This window comes from Lissotriton vulgaris, chromosome 12, assembly GCF_964263255.1.
Source record: "Lissotriton vulgaris chromosome 12, aLisVul1.2, whole genome shotgun sequence".
NCBI classification, from domain to species: Eukaryota; Metazoa; Chordata; class Amphibia; order Caudata; family Salamandridae; genus Lissotriton; species Lissotriton vulgaris.
The window spans coordinates 38,049,892-38,066,453 of record NC_141700.1 but is presented as its reverse complement, the minus strand read 5'-3'; the positions used below and the strand labels follow the sequence as shown (position 1 = coordinate 38,066,453).

The 16,562-nt window shown below is 45.8% G+C and overlaps 1 protein-coding gene across 2 annotated transcripts in view; it reads left to right on the top strand.

The window, feature by feature from the left end:
• The window catches only part of CPAMD8 (C3 and PZP like alpha-2-macroglobulin domain containing 8), a 1,208,079-nt gene that overhangs the window by 586,263 nt on the left and 605,254 nt on the right, over positions 1–16,562 (top strand). For both annotated transcript variants that reach the window (XM_086946939.1, XM_086946938.1), the window contains exon 32: positions 5,334–5,470. In XM_086946939.1, coding sequence (XP_086803065.1) covers positions 5,334–5,470 — 137 coding nt within the window. The remainder of the gene's footprint in view (positions 1–5,333; positions 5,471–16,562) is intronic.

The following is a 16,562-nucleotide window of genomic DNA, read 5'->3' as shown; positions in this document are numbered from 1 at the left end:
CCGCGGAAATGTTCGGCTTCTCACAGAGCTCCGATTAATGGGATGGTGTCCCCTGACAGACTCAGTACCCCCGAGCTTACAGAGGCCACAAAGCGGGGACAGTAGGAGACAGGGGGTTACCAAAGGTGCTGGCAAATCTGAGTCTTTTATGGCTCCAGCAAAGTCATCTCCCCTCACTCAGGCCACACGTCTAGGGCAACAGTCTAAGCCCCATGTTTCTTCAGGGAACTGGGCAACAGGGGTCCCTGGATCTACACTGCCCCAAGAAAAGGTCCCCTGATCACACTCCCTTTAATTAAAACCAAGTCTCTTTCGCTGTCAAAGTTCACAGTTGAGTCCTCCTGAAGAGTGGCTCCGGATTCACTACCCACAGGCAGGGCTAGGTCAATAGGAAGGGAGAGCTGCGCCCACAACTTACTTGCAACCTCTTAGAGTAGTCAGAGTAGCCTGAGTCACAACCCCCTCCTGACACTATCGCCTCAACTCCAGCCCAACCAGTAGTGTTCCCCCACAAAATGGCTGCCCAATGTCCACCCTTATATAGCCTGTGCCCAGGTCACCAGAACCAGCTGGAAGGTTCTAGAACCCTATCTTGTTATTCAATGGGCCAGAACTCTGAGGAGATTTTAGCAGGCGTCCATTTTGTGTTAAAAGCCCCCACCCTCCATTTTAGCAGGAGCTCCTGCGCCTCACCATTGATTGGTAATGATGGTGCGCCCAGAGATCTAGAGCCAACACAATAAAAATAAAAATGTAGTGGACACACCAAAAGAAACATTTTTACAGAAGGCAAAAAGAGGATAAAAAATATTGGGAGGGACCACCCAAAGGGCTGACTGGTCTAACACTGGGTAGCTATGATATTTTGTGCTTTCAAGAGTCCTGGCTGTGTGAGATACCCAAACCTATAGATGGCTTTCTCATGCTTACTAAAGAGGCAGTACGAATGAATTTAGGGCGTCTCTCAGGGGGGTTGATCACGTTGGTATCATCAAAAAGAGGCAATAAAATAACTAATTTAAAAGCGAAATGTAGGTGGCTATTAGCCTGTCAGGTAGAACTGTACAGTGGTATGCGAGCAAGGGAACAAATAGTAGTGATCAATGTATATATTCAGCCAGGTGCAATAATAGATTATGAAAAGCAACTGGATCTGCTACAGAAGGATTTAGAGGCTCTTAGTATAATAAAAGCACTATAGCTGATAATGATCTTAGGAGATTTTAACCATAAACTAGATCCTTCCCATAGCGATAAACTATTTAAAGACCGTTTAACCATTGCACAAATACCGACAGCAAATTTCGCTGGTGCTGGCAATTCGGCCCGAGACAAACATTTAGTAAAATTCCTTGGATCCATAGGATTATTTTGTGCCAATGGACGGTTGAATACTGCTTGCCCTGCAAGGAAAACCTTCCGCATAGGGAATCAGAATTGCCCAATAGATTATGCTTTTATAAATGCATGGTATTTCAAGGAAGTAGAACGATTTAAAATACTGCAGTGTGAAGATAGCGACCACTGGCCCTTACAATTACTAATAAAGATGGAACAAGAGTCAGAAAGAGAAAAAGTGGTCCCCTTACAGATTGAACATCCTAGACGTATAACTACGCGCATAACTGAGGACAGCCTGAAATTGGTTAATAATTGATTACAGGGCTGTGGATGAATTGGTGCAAGGAGATACAATTTTAACCCAGTACGAGCTTACAATAGAGCAGGTCGTAACTTGTTTAAGGATACAAGTAAAAGCAGGGCCCTCCTTTAAGAAAAAAGAGAAAACAAATGGTTGGTTTAATAATGAGTGCAGGAAGTTAAAATTGAGGGTACGAAAATGGAAAAGACAGCAAAGGAAAAGATTGGATAAGGGAACTATGGAGAGCCTTCGAGTGGCAAAATTGGAATATAAAAATAAGTTGAGGGACAGGAAATTAGAATATATGTTCAGAAATTGGGATACACTGTTAGAAGTGATAAACACAAATAATATAAGATTATTCTGGCGTCTGGTGAAAGAGGGAAATGTAGAAGAGAAAATGCGGTGTTTAGTGGGTGAAGACGACTGGGTTAACCATTTGAGTAATCTGTACAATAGTATAAATAGGGAAAAGTCCCTGGAAGTAAGGTATGAGGAGACAGAACTACTAAGGCCGCACTTCTCCTTCCAAAACATAAAAGAAACTATTCACTCCCTAAAGCTAACTAAAGCGGCAGGACCAGATAATCTACCCGCAATCATATTAAACAATAGTATAGACTGGTGGGCAAGCTTCCTAAATGCGACCTGCCATAATATTTTAATTTCTGGGGTTTTCCCAGAAAGTTGGAAGGGGGCTATTGTTAGGCCAACTACGCGCATAACTGAGGACAGCCTGAAATTGGTTAATAATTGATTACAGGGCTGTGGATGAATTGGTGCAAGGAGATACAATTTTAACCCGGTACGAGCATACAATAGAGCAGGTCGTAACTTGTCTAAGGATACAAGTAAAAGCAGGGCCCTTCTTTAAGAAAAAAGAGAGAACAAATGGTTGGTTTAATAATGAGTGCAGGAAGTTAAAATTGAGGGTACGAAAATGGAAAAGACAGCTAAGGAAAAGATTGGATAAGGGAACTATAGAGAGCCTTCGAGTGGCAAAATTGGAATATAAAAATAAGTTGAGGGACAGGAAATTAGAATATATGTCCAAAAATTGGGATACACTGTTAGAAGTGATAAACACAAATAATATAAGATTATTCTGGCGTCTGGTAAAAGAGGGAAATGTAGAAGAGGAAATGCGGTGTTTAGTGGGTGAAGACGACTGGGTTAACCATTTGAGTAATCTGTACAATGGTATAAATAGGGAAAAGTCCCTGGAAATAAGGTATGAGGAGACAGAACTACTAAGGCTGCACTTCTCCTTCCAAAACATAAAAGAAACTATTCAATCCCTAAAGCTAACTAAAGCGGCAGGACCAGATAATCTACCCGCAATCCTATTAAACAATAGTATAGACTGGTGGGCAAGCTTCCTAAATGCGACCTGCCATAATATTTTAATTTCTGGGGTTTTCCCAGAAAGTTGGAAGGGGGCTATTGTTAGGCCAATTTATAAAAAAAGAGGATGCTACATTACCTCAGAATTACCGCCTAATAAGTTTGCTGGATGTGGGGGAGAAAGTTTTTTCTAAGATATTACTAGGCGTAGTGAAGACCTGGGCAGAGCAGTATAACTTGATACCAATAGGAAGGTGGGTTCAAGGAGGGCCACTCAACCATCGGCCATTGCCTTAGCCTATGGGTAATGGCAAAAAAAGGCAATTGAAGTGCGAGGTAACCTGTTCTGCTACTTTGTGGACTTCCGAGCTGCCTTCGATTCAGCAGATCATAGTCTACTGTGGAGTATCCTGGCAGATCTCGGAATCAACAAGGCAGTACCAATCCAGTAATCCAGGAAATGCACTCAAGGAATTGGGCCAGGGTTATCTTGGATACCCATGGAACCCTATCTAATAAAATTCAGATAATGAATGGTTTGCGGCAGGGCTGTGTTCTTTCCCCATTGTTATTCTCCCTATTTTTATCCGATTTGCCTAATATATTGAGTAGGTAGGGCAGGTGGTGTAAGCCTCAAGATGGGGGAACCCATATATCTTGTCTGCTATATGCGGATGACTTAGTGATAACTGATATGCCAGAGTTGGGCTTGCAAAAAAAAAACTGGATGCCTTTTAGGAATATTGCCTAAATAAATCCTCACGGTCAACCTAGAAAAGACTAAAATAATGGTATTGGGAAAAAAGAAGAGCTCCCTGTACTGGAAATTGTGAAAGGTTACAGTTGTGTGGTTCAACAGTAAGTTAAACTGGAGGGATCCCATACAGTCACTTAGATCAAAGGCTCTCTCTCCAGAATGGGGCCTTGAACAATTCAAGCAAAAGTATGGAGGCCCCTCTCTGCGGCCAATTCTATCAGCTTTTAATGCATTGGTACGCCCACAGTTCCAATATATAAGAGTGTATAAGAGGTCTTATACATGGGAGGTAAATGGGATTGGAACTTAGAAGAGGGTAAATCCGTTAAACAGCTCCTGCACTCCCCTCGTCAATTACGATACAGGCTGTACGAGTGGAATGTCATCTTACAGCTTGGAATTTTCGGGGTAGGCAAGCTGCAAAAGAATTTTTGGCAGAGAATGAATGGAGAGGGGCCCCCAAAATAGCAAACCTCTGTAAAAAAGAAATATAGGGTAGCGATCTAAATTGGGTGTCCCAAGCTAGAATTAAGCTAGATAAGTTTAGTTATGTGTTAAACTTTCCCTAGAATCAGATCAATGGAGTTTGGGGCAGCAGAATCCCAAGTCGGTGTTGCGTGCTACTATTAATACAAAGGCCCGAGAGGAAGATGTGGGTTACTGGAGGAGTAAATCGTCCTCCCGGTTGGACCAATGATCAAACATTACCCTATATAGAGGCCATGCCTAACCCAAAATTTAGAAATATAATCCTGAAATTTAGAATTGGCTTGAATCCATGCAACACTGATTGGAAGACAAAATCCGCTATGATGAATGAACATGGTCTGTGCACATGTGGACTACAAGTAAAATGTAACGGCCCACAAATTCTGTTGGACTGCTTGTGGTTCTTAGAAGAACGGAAAACATTTAAAAAACCCCTTTTTATGGCCTATAAAATAATTAGTATGGATCAAGCTTTCAGTTTATTGGTAAATATGAGATTTTTAAATGTGACATGTGCAATGGGAAGATTCTTAATTGCAATACAGGAGTCTTTAAAGGAACTGGTTATATAATTTAAAATGGGCTGGTTAGAAATGTGATCTTACCCATGTTTGGGAATACCCCGACTCTCGATATTTATGGATGTACAAATGTATACCCAACGTATAAGGGATCTCTTCCCCTTGTTGATAATGAATTAGGTACTCCCTATGGTCAGGTAGAGTTCCCTTTGTTTATTTTATCAGGATTTTATTGTGTTTTATACTGTTTTATGGTTAGAGTGTCTGTATCATTCATATTTTAATTGTATGTATTGTGGTACTTTCTTTTTATGGCTATATATGCCAAATAAAAAAATATAATAAACAACAACAACATTGTCCTCAGTGAAGAATAGAAGACAGGTGAATTTTGGGGCAGAGGGAACCAAACACACTAGATTGGAAATTTCTTTCAACCAATATTATCGTCTTGTTGCACCTACAGATTCCCTTGCTTGGGAGAATTAGTTTCCTTTCCACCATATATAACAAAATGAAACAAATTATTTTCTAATAATCCTGAATAGTGTTTTCTTGCTCTCGTTTGTCACCTCTTTAGTGGTTTCTGCAGAAGTGGAAATGACAGCATATGCTCTGCTCACATACACACTTCTGGGGGATGTTGTTTCGGCGCTGCCTGTTGTTAAATGGCTCTCTCAGCAAAGAAACGCCCTTGGGGGCTTCTCGTCCACACAGGTAATCAAAGCAAAACATCAAACAAAGTGCCTGCTTTCTGTAATGGCATAAATGTGCATGGTTTGGGGATGTCTGTGCTTTATCCAAGTATCGGAAAATGTCCTGATCCCTCTATCACATAAAGTGCAAACGTATTTTATCAAGTGCAATATGCAGAGCAAATACATTTTCCTGCAGAAGGAAAATGAAAAAAGGGGCATAAAAATGTGGAGGTTTTTTATACGATAGACTGAGTTCAACTAAACCTTTTGATGTACAAAAGCAATAGAGATGGTAGAATGTTCAGTTGCAGCTTACAAAACAGAAGAAGCGATAATGCTGTTGGGGGGTTTCTCTTGGAAACAGGTGGGTTCTACATGCGGCTACTTTTGCCTGATGGCCGCTGGGATCAACATTTCTGCCAGTAATGTGGAGAGATCTGCAGTCTTTGCATAAGCCAGGACAAGGGCAGCCTAAAAGGGCCTCCTCAGCATATGGGCCGGGATGCCCGCCACCCCTCACAACACCAATTCCCCATGGGAGGAGACAGACACAGATTTGAACTTTTGGAAGGCAGGGGGGCCTCACGACCCCCCCGGCCGTATTTATTAAAATATGAAACAAAATTTTAAACTTTAAATTAAAACGTTTCATGAATCATGTACAAATTCAACTTTAATTACATCTTGATGAAGACAGGTTTTCCAGGCTAACCTTAACAAATCTCTAATACAAAGGTTTCCTAGCCGAGTCTAGCATCCTGATCAATACATTACATTTTTGAATTTGTACAACCTAACATTAGGGCCAACGGCAAGGTCTTAACCGGTGTCAGATCCCTATCACCAACTTCCCGTCCTCATGGTGTGAGTGGCGCATGCGCAGAGGACTTTACCCTGGCAGCCAACTGTAACTTCCCTTGTCGTGGGGGCCCCCTTTCACTCGACGCCATCTTAAAGTTGTCTGAGTTCGTGTGCGAGGTATCCGTAAGAAGGACAGCGTGGAATCCCCCCTTCCCCACACTCTCTTCCGCCGGAGCAGATATCCGGCCCCCGGGAAATTCGTGGGAGGGGCATATAGCCGACTCCCCCTGGGCGACCCATCCGTAGTGGGTGCCGCCCCCCGTGGGAGGGGCCAATGGGCGCCTCCCCCCGGGCGCTCCCATCCATAATGGGTGGCGCCCCGCCTAGGGACCTTGAAATCACTGCTCACCGATCATGACCTTACCGTCCGACCAAGTATAAATACGACAATTGTTTTACCTACTAAGGAAAGAAAAACTATGCCTAAATGTGCAACAGTTTGATAATTCACCGACTTCACTTTGCTACAAAGGGAGAAAGGTCCTAAAGAAAAACACACACTATATTGAATCCATTCTTTTACATCTCTACAAAGGAAAGAATGTCCTATAAGCAAGTATTCAATTACATGCATACCTCGTCATACATTCATGATGCAAGAAATGACTGTCATACATTTTTATTACATCGAATAACACCAACGATATTCCTTTTATTTCACAACTCTGCAACAAGGGGTTGGTGGGTGGGTCAAAAAAGTGCAGCTTGTTCCCTTGAGGGCTCAAGAGCGACGAGTGGTGCAGCCTTCAGAGCACAGGAACAAGAGGAAGCTTTGTTGGATTCCCGCACTATTTATCCAGCTGCGGGAGGGCGGGCCCCCGCCTCCAGCACGCCCATCAGTGCACAGACTTTCGGGCAGGTGTTTAGGACAACCCCTCTTGAGCGGGAGGAGCGTGTTCCGGCCACGCCGCTTCGGGCATACCAGCCGGGACACGCCCCCCGCCCACAATAGTTTCCCGGGGGATCGGGGCACCCGTCCATACGTTCGGGGGGACCGAGTGGTCTCCCCTTTCCATATGGGCCGGGATGCCTGCCACCCCTCTCAACACCAATTCCCCATGGGAGGAGACAGACACAGATTTGAACATTTGGAAGGCGGGGGGGCCTCACGACCCCCCCGGCCGTATTTATTAAAATATGAAACAAAATTTAAAACTTTAAATTAAAACGTTTCATGAATCATGTACAAATTCAATTTTAATTACATCTTGATGAAGACAGGTTTTCCAGGCTAACCTTAACAAATCTCTAATACAAAGGTTTCCTAGCCGAGTCTAGCATCCTGATCAATACATTACATTTTTGAATTTGTACAACCTAACATTGAGGGCCAACGGCAAGGTCTTAACCGGTGTCAGATCCCTATCACCAACTTCCCGCCTTCACGGTGTGAGTGGCGCATGCGCAGAGGACTTTACCCTCGCAGCCAACTGTAACTTCCCTTGTCGTGGGGGCCCCCTTTCACTCGACGCCATCTTAAGGTCGTCTGAGTTTGTGTGCGAGGTATCCGTAAGAAGGACAGCGGGACTCCCCCCTTCCCCACACTCTCTTCCGCTGGAGCGGATATCCGGCCCCCGGGAAATTCGTGGGAGGGGCATATAGCCGACTCCCCCTGGGAGGGGCCTATGGCCGTCTCCCCCTGGGCGACCCATCCGTAGTCGGTGCCGCTCCCCCCTGGGAGGGGCCTTTGGCCGCCTCCCCCCGGGCGCTCCCATCCATAATGGGTGGCGACCCCCCTAGGGACCTTGAAATCACTGCTCACCGATCATGACCTTACCGCCACAGGCCAGATAGTTGACCGACTATCTGGCCCCCCCCCAAACCTCCTACAGGTCATGTCTCCTCAAACCCACTAGCCAAGCTACGAAGTCTCCTATCAGTAAGTCATTCCCAGCCCTGGACAGATGCACCCCATCATTCAAATAACAATGATCGCCCCTGATACACCCATGTGAAATGCTTTGGAGATGAGCTGAGCGAAACAGTTTGTCTATTTTGTTGTTGACCCTCTTTACCGAGTAGTTCAATGCTGTCATAGACAAACCCCCTGCCATATTCTCCTGGGAATCATGTGGGACCAGGCTATCGTACACCCCGGGAGCCTTTTGGCTAACCAGCTAACTACAGACAGTATTTGCTCAACTAACACCCGTCTTTCCAGTCTCACCAAGTCATTGCCCCCCACGTGCACTATGACTACAGATGGCGGTGACCTGTGCCGCCCAAAGAGTTCCTCCACAAAATTTTGCAATCGGTCAATACAGAGGCCGCCTTTCCCATGGAAGGTCACTCTGAACCCATATTCCTCAGATGTGTGGATCGCATCACCTGCTTTGAATATGTCCCCGGCACGCCTCACGTATTAGTGGCCCACGACCCAGACCACTTGATCTCCAGCCGATGATCCCTTCCCTCCGGTCAGCTGATGCTGGGCCGGTCCCAATTTCCGCCCCGCGTCACAGGCTCGCGAAACTGTAATCCAAACAAAAGACAACAAGCGTGAGTGCATTTTTATCAGTCTTTTACAACATGTGCAGTCGCACATATCTCTTAAAACAATCCGAGGACCAGCGGCCTAATTGTTTCACCTCGTCCGCTTGCAGACCCCGAGCCGTAGCTTCCGTAGCGGCCCCTATTCTAAATGAATGGGTCCCAAAATCACACGGGTTCAAGCCCGCTGCGGCGATCGTAATAGCCAGCACCCTCTGACACTGAAATCTTGTCAAAGGGGTGCCGTCCATATGTCTCAGCAGGGCCCCCCCCCACGTTGTCAACCTCTGTTTCAGGTAGGCCTCCACATGCCTCACTGGACAACCGGGATTCCCCCGAGCGCGCTGCAATTCCACACTATTCCCCATAGCCTCCTGGTCCGTCTTTGACCTGGCTACCGAGATCAGCAGAGAATCCCCCTTTATTTGGACGTGATTTCCTATTCCCTGCCACTAGTTCACTCACCCGCAGGGCCCCATAGAATGCCAATGCGAATGCTGCTCGGAATAGTATTACCTCGCTGGGCGAGGAGCATGTCTCCTCCAGTTTCGCCAGTAAGGTGGTCAATTTATCAAACCCAATCGGGTGCCTGTTATCCTGTCTGCGACCCTACAGGCGCCGCCAGCCGCGGATAGCTTTCCTGAATAAGAAGGAATCCGTCGGGTCCCTTAACCCATGGAGCTGTGCCATAAATGATATGGCGGCCTTGTACCTATTGGCGGTTGCTGCCGACCGGCCTTCCTTGTGAAGTGCCACTAAAAACTGGAGCAAGGACTCCTCCCGTCCCCATCTATGCTCCCCTACTGGCCCCAGAAAGGCGCAGTACGTACGGAACGCCCCTTCATAAGCTCTCCTCATCCTGGGCGCTAAGCTGGCTGCCACGAGGTTTTGTAGTCCGGGGCACCGATCTGCCATAGCGCTTCGTGGCAAGGTGCCGCCACTAGCTCTGCTGTGGGTAGATACTCCCTGAAAGCCTGCACTTTTGAACGAGAGAGTGCATCAGCTGCATTATTCAGTACACCCGGCACATGTTTTGCCCTGAACTGTACGTTCAATCTCATGCATCGCAGTACAATCTCTTTTAACAGTCGTAAGATCCATTTGCAGCGTGCTGCCTGCTGATTAATGCACTCGACCACTGTGATGTTGTCTGACCAAAACACAACTGAGCGGTCCCTAAAGTCTTCTGGCCATGCCACTAAAGCCACCCAGATGGGGAATAATTCCAAGAAACCAATGTTACCTGTTAGGCCGCTTGTTCGCCACCACGCCGGCCATGTTTGTGCCGACCACCGGTTACCAAAGATTGCGCCAAACCCCACGCTCCCCGCCGAGTCGGTCCATAAGCCTAGCTCCACCGACGAAGCTGGGGGTTTGCTCCATACCACTCGACCGTTGAAGTCCGCCAGGAATGCCAGCCAAATGAGCATGTCCTGTCGAACCTCTGACGACAGTCTAGTCCGGTGGTGTCCTTCTTTAAGGCCCACCATGGATTGCGCTATGGATCGAGAGAAAGGGCGAGCCATCGGTATCACTCTCAATGCAAAGTTCAGCTGACCCACTGTCTGTTGTAACTGGTGCAGGGTCACTTTCGCCGTTTGGAGACACTGTAACAGGGAAGCCCAAAACTTGGCAACCTTTTCCGACGGCAAACGGAAACACCCCTCTTCCGAGTCTAGTTCTATACCCAGAAACTCGATTGAGGTAGCCGGCCCTACCGTCTTACCCGGTGCCAACGGGACCCCGAAACCCCGCATGAGCACGCAGAAGTCCTACAATGCCCGCGCGCAGTCCCGAGTGCCCGGTGGGCCAAGAAAGAGGAAATCATCTAGATAATGCATCACATGTTTGTGCCCTGTGGCCTTCATGAACACCCACTCCAAAAATGAGCTAAACATTTCAAAATAAGCGCATGAAATCGAACACCCCATAGGCATGCACATATCCATGTAATATTTCCCCTGAAACATGAAACCCAGCAGGCGCTGGTCTTGAGGATGTACTGGGAGCAATCTGAATGCAGATTCAATGTCCGACTTAGCTAACTGTGCCCCGGGGCCCAGGCGATTCAACATTACCACAGCGTCATCGAACGATGCATACTTCACTGAGCATATTTCGGGGTCAATCGCCTCGTTCACCGAAGCCCCCCTCGGGCCGACAAATTGTGAATGAGCCTATACTCCCCCGGGTCCTTCTTCGGGACGACTCCCAATGGGGAACACACAAAATCAGCCACTGGTGGGTTGCTAAATGGTCCTGCCACCCGCCCTAGGCTAACCTCTTTTGCGATCTTTTTGGCGGCAACTGTTGGGTTGTGTTGAATCGACAACTGATTTCTACAGGAAGAGCTCCCCCGAAAATTGCCCGCCGGGATCCTGAAGCCATACGATAAGCCATTCCTCAGAGTCCCGGCGGATGCATGATCAGGGTATTCGTTTAGCCAGGGGGTCAAAGCCAAGATATCTATGGGCGAAGATGTTAGCTTCCGAGGCACCACATCAATCCTGCGTGGGACCCCCTTTTCCTCCTGCGCCATTGGCCTTTGATCGGCAACTGGTTTCCGGGTGTGAGGAATTCCCACAGCCCGCGCACGCATGCCGGAACCTACACGTTCCATGGGGCCTGCTACAAGTTCCTTTGTTGAAGCACCAACACACCCCTCGCTTGCTTCTAAGTTGGGCCTCCCCCCCAGAGCTCGCCCGAAAGGGCTGTGACTGCCACTGAGGGAATACCCCAGAGCTGCTCGCACTGGCCCCTGTAGCACTCGCCGGTCCCGGCAAGAGCTGCGCATGCCAGGACACTGTATCTAAACAATCCCATGTCAAAGCGGCATTAAATTCCTTCGCCTTTCTAAAGGCAATATCATAACCTTTCCATTCGTCACCCCCATACTTCGCATGGAAACTCGTTATTCTACTCTGATAACATGCCAAATCAGTCAACACCTCTGGCGTTCGTTCTCCTATAATCGATACAAAGATGGAGAAGGCCCTGATCCAGTTCATCATCGTCTCATCGACCCTGAATTCCGCCATCTTGGCCCGCCATACACTGGGGTGCCACAAATCTTTCTGGGTCTTTGCATACTCTAATTCACGATGATCAGTCAATAGTGAAAACATGTTAACATACTTATTTGCCCACACCATCTCTTCCGTAGCCATGGGAACATGTTGAGCTAAACTTTCCCGCCTTGAGGGTACTGCACCCTCCCCCACCATCGGTAACGATCCCTTACCAGCTTCTGCCGCGCTTCCAGCCGAGTCCTTTGTTTTCTCCTGGTTGTTCGCCGCGACCACCTTCGCAACCTGCAGGGAAATAGAAGGTACATTCGCCGTCCCGGCATCCCTTGCCTGCCGCAACTGCTCGATAATTATTCTGGCTTCTTCGGCCAGGTCTCCCGCAGCCGCTGATCCCCCTGCTCCCTTCTTTAGCCATGGTAACACCGCTGCTAACTGAAGCGCTAATTCCGGGGGCATCTAGTCATCCCCCAGTGGCGTGATAACAACAGGAATAGGCAGGCCCCCATCCGGTCCCGGTACCGGGCTGGCCGCTGGCACGGCTGGGATCGGTGGAGTTACCACTGGAGCTGGGGCCTCGCTGGGACCCTCCTTCCCCTTCCTCTTCTTACCCTTATCCCCTGGGGTGACGTTCGGCAAGGCCGGTCGTATGACCCTCTTGGGCCGTCCCGAGGGGGCATTCTGGGCCTCCACCTGCTTCGTGATGGCCGCTAAGCCGCGATCTAGTTGGTCAACTTTACCCAACTTTCGGTCCATCACTGCCACTTTGTTTACCAACGTGCGCAGCATCCTTTCCATCTCGGAGCTCTTTCCGGATTTCTTGCCAGGCATGTCCTTGATCGATCCGTCCGACCTGATTTAAAAAGGTGACTCGATCTCCAACCACACCTTGATAACTGAAAGAGAAAGACAGAGATTACAAATTCTCAAAAAAGTGCAGCTTGTTCCCTTGAGGGCTCAGGAGCGACGAGTGGTGCAGCCTTCAGAGCACAGGAACAAGAGGAAGCTTCGTTGGATTCCCGCACTATTTATCCAGCTGCGGGAGGGCGTGGCCCGCCTCCAGCACGCCCATCAGTGCACGGACTTCCGGGCAGGTGTTTAGGACAACCCCTCTTGAGCGGGAGGAGCGTGTTCCGGCCACGCCGCTTCGGGTATACCAGCCGGGACACGCCCCCCGCCCACAATGGTTTCCCGGGGGATCGGGGCACCCGTCCATACGTTCGGGGGGACCGAGTGGTCTCCCCTTTCCACTAAATGCTGTTAGATTCTACCGCTCTTCTCGCTGTCAGGTTTTAACCGGTTTGCTAGGTATAGATCTGATTAATATAGATGAATTACTCGATAAATGTATGTAATAAATACGCGCTGGTTAAAGGGCAACATAGAAGTCATTGTGGGAGTAAGTAGCCGTTTGTAATGGCCAAACTGTAATTCATTTCTGGCTCGTGCTGTTTTTATAAACATGCCTTAAATCTCATATTTATTTCCAGATAAACTAAGCCCCATTACCTGTGTATTGTATGTGTACATTTAGCAAGAAAATGAAGTGCGATCATTTGTGATACCTGTCAGCTCCTATAATTTATAATAAGTTAATGCATTATTATCTTGTTATTCTGCTTTCCATATATCATATATGCAGGTTTACTCAAATAGGTAACAGAACAAAAATTTATGGTTTGACATTTCCTTTGTCATACTGTCTTTGAGGCAACTATAATGCTATTTATCATATCGGTACAGCACTTTTGTACAAATTCCATATGATCCAAAATCAATCAACATGTTTTTAACCAACTCAGATACCGTACTAAAAATAGTAACTGACCAGAGCACTGTCTCCTAAATATTGTTCACAAAAATATCGCCGTACTGGAGTTAATAATATATCATCTACACCCAATGAGGGGACAATTTTGTAAACGATAATTAGGCACAATATTTGTCTCTGACAACTTTTTTGCTAATGATTTTCTGACCTAAAATCATTCAGATGACCTAATTTCTCCAAACTGAGCTTCGCAATGCTTGAATACAACCTTAAAAACATTTGCAAGTTTGCTCTGTCTACTGAATTTGTTGGTGGGAGGTTATTTATATGTATACATATATATATATATATATATATATATACATATATAATATATATATATATATATATATATATATATACATATATATATATATATATATATATATGGACCTCAACGCGCTCAGTTCCAGTTCAAAGGACGATCAGGACCACAAAATCGTAGTGAAGCAGTGAAGATTTATTCCCACAAAATCGCCACCAAGTAGCCAGGCATAGTGCCCTCCCTGACGCGTTTCGCTCGCATCACAGGAGCTTGATCACATGACGCGTCTCGTGATCAGGAGAAACTTTAAATAACAGAGTTTGGCAGTGAGTGCTCCACTGCCTTTCAACACAAAATAAAACACAGTGGAAAAAATGAAAGACAGACTTAGATATGGCATAAATCTCGGAGATGACAGAGTATAAATGTAAATTTCAACATGGCTTTTCATACAGTTGATTTAAACAGAAAATTAACCTTCACCTATTTCTGACTGTAGCCAAAATGAACCCTGATATAGAACATAGGTGCAGCTCATCCTCATATCAGCAGTCAAAATTCCATGGATTTAAAGTGCAAGTGCCAGAAAGAAATCCCTTCGAGATTACACAACTATATATATATATAAATATATAGATAAATATATGCATCATAAATAGACAGCAAGTGCAAAATTATTAGAAGCTATTTGATGAACAATGCGTCAATTGATCATAGTACATAGTATATAAAATATATATATAAAAAATATATACAGAATGTAGACTACTGCGTCATTAGGAAGCAATAAACTGCAAGGGCATATCAATTAAAATATCCTAAGGTGCAACCTCAAATGACAGCTGTTCAGTGTAAAATCTGATTGTAAATAAGGGGATTTAAGGCAGTTGACACCGAATTTTGGAACTGAGACTGCTTAAAAGTAAGTGCAATAGTTTTAAAATTGCAACAATCAGGGCATATTGAAAAAGAATGCAATCTTATGTAAAACCCAGCCACATAACATACTAAAAGAGTAAAAATGCCAGTCCTATCTTAATAAAGTGCAAAAAATGTGCAAACCTACATAATGTGCAAAAAAGTACTTGCAAAATTGTTTATCTAAAGCAGCATTATATAAAAACAAGTTACTTACCTGTAACTGTAGTTCTCTAGTATTGGAAGCTTTCATAGATTCACATGCCTGAATCATTCCCCGTCATCGAGATGGGAGTCTCCGGTACATAAAAAAGCAATGCTTAGTAATACAGCAAACTGAAAAGAGGCCTAGGTCCATTTCCCTTTTGCAAGCCATAACCTTCGTTATGTAAAAGAGACCAAACTTGTCCCTGAACCAATCAGAGCTCCTCACCCTCTAGAACACTCCTGAGAGAACCTTTTGCCCCTCAGATTTTCGTGCAGGCAATAAACACCTTTTGTGCTAAATCCGAGGTGAGCCTCTCAGGGGAGGAGGGTGGGTTGCATATAAATCTATGAAAGCTTCCAATACTGGAGAACTACAGTTACAGGTAAGTAACTTGTTTTCGTACTCTAGTATTGGAGCTTTCATAGATTCACATGCCTGTATCAGAATAGCGAGCAGTTGAATAAAGCATATTTTTATTTTTTTTGACTAAATGCAGATCTGGTATAGTTGCGTAAAACATCATCTATCTATACATATTCATCTTGGAATTCTGCATATCAGTATTGTAACCACTCTTACCAAACATAACAATAAAAAATGTGCATTTTTAACAAAGAAAAGGACGGAGGGATGGAAAAGAGGGCTCACCGTTACTGGATAAGGTTTCTCAGCACCACTTCTCCCACCACCACATCTCTCTCTGCGGCTGCATCCAAGCAGTAATGCCTGGTGAAGGTGTGTGTACTCTTCCAGGTCGCTGCCCTGCAGATATCCTGGATCGGTACTCCCGCAAACAAAGCAGTGGAGGTGGACACTGCTCTTGTAGAATAGGCACAAACTCGTGCATTCAAAGGCTTTCCAGCTGCCCGATGACAATACTCTATAACACTGGAAATCCATCTGGGAATTCTTCTTTTTGACAAAGAGAAACCCTTCCTGGTTGCGCTGAAGGCGACAAAAAGTTGTGAAGACTTGCGGAAGGGTCTAGTCTTTTGTAAATAGAATTGAGACAGCGTTGGACATCCAGCGAGTGGATCCGCCGCTGTCCTTGGTTGAGGAAAAAACCTTTTGAGAATTAGTGGCTCATTTAAATGAAAGTCAGTTGGCACTTTTGGAATAAATTTTGGATTAGTCCTGAGTATCATGCTGTCCTCTTTAAATTGCAAGAAAGGGTCTTGAATCGTGAGAGCCTGTAACTCCCCCACTCTCCTGGCTGAAGTGAGTGCTTTGAGCAGCGCAACTTTCCACAATAGGAATTTAAGATCTTCCCTGTGTATTGGCTCGAAGGGCTGTTTTATGAATTGAGAAAGTACAATGTTCAACTGCCAGAGAGGTGGTGCAGGCTTTACTGAAGGAAAAACTCAGAACAACCCCTTCATGAATTGTTTGATGACTCTTGCGGACCACAAAGATGGTCCTGAGGAAGTCCATCTGTAGCGTGATATCGCGGCTAGATGTACCTTAATAGCTGCATGGGCCAAACCAGATTTTGCCAAATGTAAAATGTATGGAATAATCTCATGCGCTGCCGAATTC